Genomic DNA, 7,976 nt, shown 5'->3' on the forward strand with positions numbered 1-7,976 from the left:
ATTGCTCACAACTCGCCACATGGCGAGTTATGGCTAAAGTAGTGTAAAATTATGTGATCCTAGCATTGCTTCACTATTATGTGATCCTAGCATTTCTAAGTAGTTGATATTGGATAATCACTTCTACATGGATTAAACACTTTATCTCCACCACTCATAGTTTACATCAAAATTGTGGCAAAAGTTATGGTACAAAAATTGCATCCATATAATTTCTCTAATTCATAATGAGAAAGTTTGTAGGCACAAATTTGTCTCACAACTCTTTGCTCAAGTCTAATGTGGTCAACTATAAATAATGGAATTATGTGAAAGTGATTATTTATCATTCATAATTGATAACATCGGAGTTGTGATAAGAATTGTGACACAAAAGTTGTGGGAATAACTAATTCACAACAAGAGGCTTTTTTTTAAAGGAATCATCATGCCACCACTACTACCATTACCTACCCTTTGAACAAGTCTTCCTCTAAAATTATGAGTAATTTTTATATAGTCTCAGAGCACAATGATGTTATACTCCATTTTTTCACATTTATGAAGGATCCTGTTAATTAAATTTATTATGAGATCGATTATGAGTATGAGAGGATTGAATACTACATGTCTGTTTGGTAAATATTTTTTTTGCCAACTTATTTTACTATTCCGTTTATTTTTGCTACTATTAATAGGATTCACTGTACTATTTCAGCTAATTTTTACCTTTGTTTACGATACTTTTAACAAAAAAATTTTAATTTCAATAAAATAACCGAATCTCAAACCGACCTTATGCAGACCTTATGCAACGTGGACCAAAAGTACTACCAACTCTGCTACAAACTACAATGGTATTAATTATTAATATTCCCAAAAATTACACCATGAAATCAGCATAAATTGTGTACCAGTTGTGTACTACCGACTCCACAACGGTATTAACTAGGTAAAAAGGTTATACGTGGAAGACGTACCCAAATTTGCGTGAGCAACCGGATATAAAAAAGCCAACACTCTCTCAGTTGTTCAACTTGCTACACAAACCTGGGTTTTCTTTTTAAGCAGATATTCTTCTCCTTTGTACAGGCCCTAAGTCCTTGCCCTCTTTCCATCCATTCTTTGATTTTTGGATGGTAGAAACGTGTCGTTCTTTCATGCACTTTCCTCTTCTTCCTCTCTCTCAGAGCGCAACTGTGCGTTCGCTAAACGCGTTGTCCTCCTTTGGTTCCTGCAAACAAGCCTGGTATTATCGCTGCCTAGGCCTTGACCCCTGAACCCCCCACACCTCTCTCACACAATTTCTTTCCCTCTTCGAAACTCTGCATATATATATTTTGTTTGGTTCCATTTGGATAATCGAAAACCAGTGAAAGTTAGAATTCAAACAGAAAAAAGAAAAAAAGAAAGAGATGAAGAGCAACGTTGTTACTGAGAAAATGGTGCAGCAGAATCAAAAGAAGAATAATGATAGCCTAAACGTGAAGAAGAATAATAATAGTCCAAAGGCGAAGGGTGTGAAAGGTAATAGATTCTTGATCACAGTCAATGTTCTTGGAAGCGCAGGACCAATGAGGTTTGTGGTGAATGAGGATGATCTTGTTTCCGGGGTCATTGACAATTCTCTTAAAACCTATGCCCGCGAAGGCCGCCTTCCAGTTCTTGGTTCTGACGTCAACGATTTCATTCTCCATTGTGCTGATGTGGGATTCGATGGTATTATCACCAACCCTTTTCTTAACCTTTGTTCCTTTCGAATTACAATTCGATGGTTCTTAATAATTGGATTCGATTGGTTTTTGTTAATTCTGATTTCATTTTCATATGGAACATTTTGTAGCTTTAAATCCAGGGGAATCAATAGGTGCCCGTGGAGGGAGGAACTTTCTGCTGTGCAAGAAACAGAGGCAGCCACAGATGACAGAAGCGAGGTCGGAGATGATAGCTAAAAAGCGAAGTGGGAGCTGGAAAGAATGGCTTAACAAGTCCTTTAACAAAAGGATATTGACTCATTAAGCTGTGTTTATTATAGGAGCATCTACTTTCTTATGATATGTTAGGTGTGTTCCACTATGTCTGTCTCCTCACGCTTCATGATTGTGATTGTGAATGTGACCATGCTTCCTAGCTTTGATGCTTTTATAGAGCATAACGCAACAGTAAATAAAAAGAAAAAGATATGTTCTCAACTATGAATTCCAGAAAATATGCCTTAGTCGTTAGACTTTGGTTTGCGTGTGCATCTTGTTTGGCATAGAATCTTTTTCAATCTCTCATTGTCTTCTTTTGGTTTCTTGTTTCAATCTCCTTTATCTTGTGGGAAAGGAGCGTTTGATATGATTCAGAAAAGCAAATAATCAGGAAGCTAACTGGGGGAGGTGGGCCATTAAAGTAGTACTTTACGTTTTCATTGAAAAAAAAAAGGAAATTGACTTCTTGAAAATGGAGGATGTTGTTTCATCCAACATGACTAGTTTGAGACAAAATTTCTCTCCAATTTAGTTTAGAAAGAAATTTTTCAAACTTCTTATATTTTTCTATTTTTTAGTTAAGAATTTTGAAAATCTAATTGTTAAATTTTAAGTTTTTTATATTTTTAATATGCATATCAAATTTCATTTAAATTAGATGTTATTTATTATTTAATCAATAAACTTATTTTTTATACACAATTTTAGATTACAAAAACTTGAAATTTTAACATTTGTTTGATGACATAGTAATTGGTTTTTGATTTTCTGGAAATAATAAGAACATGCAATCTAACGGTTAGATTTTCAAAATTCACACTAAATACAAAGATATATGAAGAATTTGAAAGGTTTTTCTCCAAAATTTATTCACTTGGTAGCTAGTGCTAGTCACTAAAAATAAAAATAAGAAAAAAAGAAGAAGATGTGATTGGAATTGCACAAGCTTGTATCAGAATTGGGTAAATTGCTAAGCTATTTTTGATGAAATGGAGAAGTAGTTCAAGTTTTATATGAACTGGAAAAAGAAAAGAAAATTATTGTGCAATTACATAAAATTTAATATCAGTTGTTTTGATTTAGAATTAGCAGAAACACATTCACACGAAGAGTAAAATAAAACATTTATACCAAATAACAATATTTAACATAATTTAGTCAACCTCATATCTACATTCACGTACAACATCAATCAAAATCTGTTGTCAATGATACGGATTATAACCACTTAATGAAACCTTGCAACACTCGCAGCTCACACAAAAACACTCAAAAAACTCACCAACATAAACAAAACCTCTCACAAACACAAAATTCACAAACCCAAAGCCCCAATCCACCCAATAACTCTCTCACACTCACAAAACAACAAACTCTCAACACATAACCGCGAGTATCTTTCAACCTAAAAAATCTATCAAATTATTCTTCAAAGAAACACTCGCATTTGTCCATCAAATGCAATGACTAACAACATTAATTTAAACTCATAAAATCAATAGCTGAACTGAAGAAAATACCGCAATGGAGAAGTTTCATTTGTAGAGGACCCACGCTCCAAATTCAGAAAAGTTCCAAAACCAACAGAGGCAGAATATTAAGAGAGAAAGTTGTTCTCTAAATTTGTGTGCAAATGAGGGGGGGATAGTGCTATTTGTAAGCATTTGAATTTGAAAACGACCATTGATCATAATCATTATCATGTGCGCCACAAGATGATGATAAGGAGTGCATGATCATCATGAGTTTTGCATGACGATGATAAATTAAGCAACCTAAAATTCCTGACCTTAGCTCAACAAATAGAATTTTTAGCTTTCCATCTTTGAGAGCTTTGTTAGAGACCATCCTAATGTCTGATTTTGGTGTTGTCTCATTAAAAATCTCCTGAAATCTATTTTACCATACCACCAAATTTTATAATCTTTCCTAATGAAAAGAAAATTATAGCCCTTGGAAGTAGGATAGTAAATAAGAAAATTTCATTGGAAATTTCAAATTTGAATTTCTTTCCTCTTTCAAGACAAGTTTCCAGTGAGAAGGGACATCCTAGAAATTTTTTTCATATGGAATCTTTGTGGGCTTTGCTGGATATATTCCCCACCTCCGATTAAGGTGCTTTGATGTCATTGGAAAGCTCATGATATCTGCCACAGGTTTTGCAATACGGCCTAAACATTCGGAAAGTTACGGCCTTCAAAAGCAGGGTAGTGATAAGATAATTTCATTGCAAATTTAAAATGTGAATTTTTTTTTTTGAGAAAGTAAAATGTGAATTTCTTTCCACTTTGCACACAAGTTTTCCAACCAGCCAAACATCACCCTAAAAAAAAATTCTGGATCACCCATGTGCGGCTTATGTCAACTTCATGCACAAAGTTAGTACTTGGAGTTGATTTCTAAGATTTTGTGGCGTAATCTTCATTATCTTTCTATATTATATGCAAATTTTCCAGTAATCTAGACTTTAACCCACCGTCCAAATAGTGCTTAACCAAGTTATAGAGAATTTCGTAGCCTAAAAAAATTAATTATTTAAATTTTTTTTAGGTTGCAAAAAATGACATGGCATTATTTTAATCATTAGATAAACTAAACATGTATAGCAAGTTTATGTTGAACTTAATAGAAAACATGGACGAATGAGTGACTAATGCAAATAGAATATAACTTCATAAAGTAAAATACAAATTATAAAAGTTCAAAATATAAAATCCAAAAACCCCAAACTTTAAGGGTGGGTTTGTACTTTAACCTAGCTATTTCCTCAATGTAGTATTTAAACTAGCTTGGACTCCATACTTCTTATGTCATTATTGTTTAGCATAATTAATGGTACATAATGTTGGAATATAATAGTTTATAAAATTATTAATTTATTAATCCCATAAGCTTTTGGGATTAGTGGTAGGTTATCGTTGTATCGTAGTAGAGATCATACCAAAGATGTTAGATTAATGCATATATTATTAAATTTACTTTTTCTTAACAATGGAAGAAATATAAAAATAGATCCAACCCTAGCTATTTGGGTTGGATACTCCCTAATCAATTCTTTAAATCACCAGTTAAACCTTCACTGCATTTCAATCCTTTTACCTGCCAATAAAGTAGGTGCACTCTAATGTCAATCATATTCTTAGAAGTCCATAATGCACCAGTAATTTACAACCTTTATTGAACGTAATAAGCCTCCATTTTGAGAAAGTCATGTTCTTATTCTCTCATCAAAAGCAGGTTTCTTTTTCATCCACCTTCCCCAATTATCATCCTCTCCATTTTTATATCCTCTAATATGTTCCGAATCTGTATTTATCAATTTGAAAAGTAGCAAAAACATAATTGTAACTCAACACTCATGGAATTCAAAAGTTACCTTTTTTTTTTTTGGCAATATACCATTTGAGTGAAACTCATTCCATTTCATGTTTCTTATTAAAATAGTTGAATAAATGTTTTTAATAGAGATGTCTAGGAATCAAAATTCCCCCTCTTCCAACTATCAAATTAGAAAAGAAAAAACAAGTCGGATTACCAAAAGCATTAAATGATGCATTATTATTACAATTGCGATTACAGTGAAGCTTGATAACACACATTTATTTAGGCATGATCGACATGTTTTAGCTTATAGATATAACATCGATCTTCTTAGCTAATGAAAACTTTTCAAGGCACAGACATCTTAATGAGATAATACCTTGAAACTAAGGGACCTGTTAACCCAATCCTTCAATCTCCCACTTCCCTTTTGATCTATCATCTCTGACATCTCTTTCGTAATTTGCGACTCGCTCTTCTTCTTGTAGAGCCCAAAGTTCCTTTCCCCATGAGTTCCTATCCGTTCCCATGGATTCAAAGCTACAATAAGATTCCATAATAAGAATTTATTAGATTATTGTAACCCTAAAGATTTGGCTACAAGCATAGAATGGAATAAGAGCATATATATATATATATGTGTGTGTGTGTGTGTAACCTCCTCTCACATAGAGGTGAGTCTGAAGCTTGTGGACTTTACTCCTGTGTGAGAGGGTGGTTAGTTGCTAAGAACTTATTCTTAGCATCGGTTTTTGACAATTGTATCATGGTACCAATTTCTTTTAATTGATAATGGTAATTGATTACATTTATCCCCGACACAATATTCTATTAAAAAAAGAAGAAGAGGAAATTGAAAATGTTATTAAAACCAATCACAAAATTCAAAAGAATACAAACCCTCACATCAAAAAACAAAAACAAACAAACAAACCTATCAAAGAGAAAGCAAGCCATCAAAATAACCTTAAAGTTTGGAAACAGACTTTTTTTTTTTTTTTTTTTTTTTTTGAGAAGAAGTTTGGCAACAAACCTAGTTGCAGCTTGATGTTACAATTTCACTTAATATTTTTTTATTGGATGTAAGATTTAACAAATTCACTATTGGCTTACATTTTCTTTTAATATCCTTCATGTTTGCAAAATTTGCACAAAATCAAAAATCAATAGTTATGTCATTAATCAAATATTTTAAGTTTTAAGTTTTTGAAATCTAAGATTATGCAATAAAAAAAAGTTAATGGATCAAATAGTAAATAACATCGGATTAACACAAAATTTGATATATGTATTAAAAATATAAACAACATGCAATTTAATAGTTAAATTTTCAAAATATATAATCATTCTAAGTTCTTTAATTCAAGTTGTAGTTTTAAGCTATAACTAAGTTTATAACCAAACTTAGTCATTTAAAAAAAAATGAGTAGGAGATAATACTCTCGAATTTGGCTGCCGGATAGAGAAAGAAATTGTTGACATCGGAACCAAGGACCGGAAGCCTGCCTAAGCGTGCATATGATTTGAGAGTAGTGTCAATGACCCCAGCAACAAGATCATCCTCATTCACCACAAACCTTATTGGTCCTACACTTCCAACAACATTGACTGTGATCAAGAATCTGTTATTCTTCACATTTGTTTGAGCTTCTTTATTCTTCTTATGCTTCAGCAGCACTGATTTCTCTGACACGGTCCTCTTCAACATGTTTTTTGTTTCCTTCGCTTTTCCAAAGATCCAAATGAAATCAAACAAAAAGGAAGGCTTAGAAGGTAAAAGATATAGTTCCTTGAAATCTCCAACACCCCAAATAGATTTAAACAACAAAAGTGACAAAAAAGAAGAATTGGGGACTGCAAGAGAGAGTTTGAAAGAAAGGAATAGATGGGGTTTAGGGGTCGAGGCCGAGGCTGCGATAGTACCAGGCTTCTTTGCAGGAACCAAAGGAGAAGAGTGCTTGTTGGGAGCGCTTGAACGCTCTGGCAGATAAAGGATGCAGAAAGAGCATCGAAGGACGATTTTTTTCCACCGTCCAAAACTGAAGGCAGAAATTATGACAGAAAAGACAGAACGTGAAAGGGATTGTTTGGAGAAGAAGAAGAAGAATAGAATATCTTCAACACCAATGGCAAATGTTTGATTACAGCAAAAGAGAGCACGTTTGTCTGCTTTATATTTTGAATTTTAGTTTATTTTAATCAATATTGTATTTAGTCTATTGCTTTATTCATTTATTTATGGGTATATGCAAGGTTGTCAAAATCGGGATCTTATATAGGATCGTTGAAGATAGGTAGGATCGTTGAAGGTAGATAGGATCGTAGATCATAAAATTGGATCGTGAATTGTAAGATCGGATCGTGAATCGTAAGATCTTACATAGTTTTAGATTTAAAGCAAAAAATACGTTGATAATGGCTTTGTATATTGAATAATCACGTAAATCATAAATTTATCCAAAAAAAAAAAAAAAAAAAAAAAAAAAAAAAAAAACTTAGATTTGCATCATATGATGCAATTTGCATATTATACATTACTAAATCTATACTAACGAAACAAATATATTTAAGTTTAGACCCAATGTATTTCAATACATGTTTAATTAGCAGCCAAATACCAAAATATTTATCAAAACATATGATAAATATTTTCCAAATTCTAAGTTCCAATTTTGAAATCCAAAATAAGTTAGCAAATGGAAA

The 7,976-nt window shown here is 32.6% G+C and overlaps 2 protein-coding genes across 2 annotated transcripts; one reads left to right on the forward strand and one right to left on the reverse strand.

Moving 5' to 3' along the window:
- Positions 1-940: 940 nt before the first annotated feature.
- LOC115978159 (uncharacterized protein At4g22758-like) lies at positions 941-2,222 on the forward strand. The gene is made up of 2 exons (XM_031100180.1): positions 941-1,698; positions 1,823-2,222. The coding sequence occupies exons 1-2, from the start codon at positions 1,395-1,397 to the stop codon at positions 1,996-1,998; spliced, it is 480 nt and encodes a 159-aa protein (XP_030956040.1). The 5' UTR covers positions 941-1,394; the 3' UTR covers positions 1,999-2,222.
- Positions 2,223-5,564: 3,342 nt separating this feature from the next.
- LOC115974766 lies at positions 5,565-6,983 on the reverse strand. The gene is made up of 2 exons (XM_031095278.1): positions 6,714-6,983; positions 5,565-5,813 (listed from the first exon to the last, which is right to left on the reverse strand). Exons 1-2 carry the CDS (start codon positions 6,979-6,981, stop codon positions 5,638-5,640), a joined length of 444 nt encoding a protein of 147 aa, XP_030951138.1. The 5' UTR covers positions 6,982-6,983; the 3' UTR covers positions 5,565-5,637.
- Between the last annotated feature and the right edge of the window lie 993 nt (positions 6,984-7,976).

This window comes from Quercus lobata, chromosome 2 (assembly GCF_001633185.2).
Source record: "Quercus lobata isolate SW786 chromosome 2, ValleyOak3.0 Primary Assembly, whole genome shotgun sequence".
Taxonomy (NCBI): Eukaryota; Viridiplantae; Streptophyta; class Magnoliopsida; order Fagales; family Fagaceae; genus Quercus; species Quercus lobata.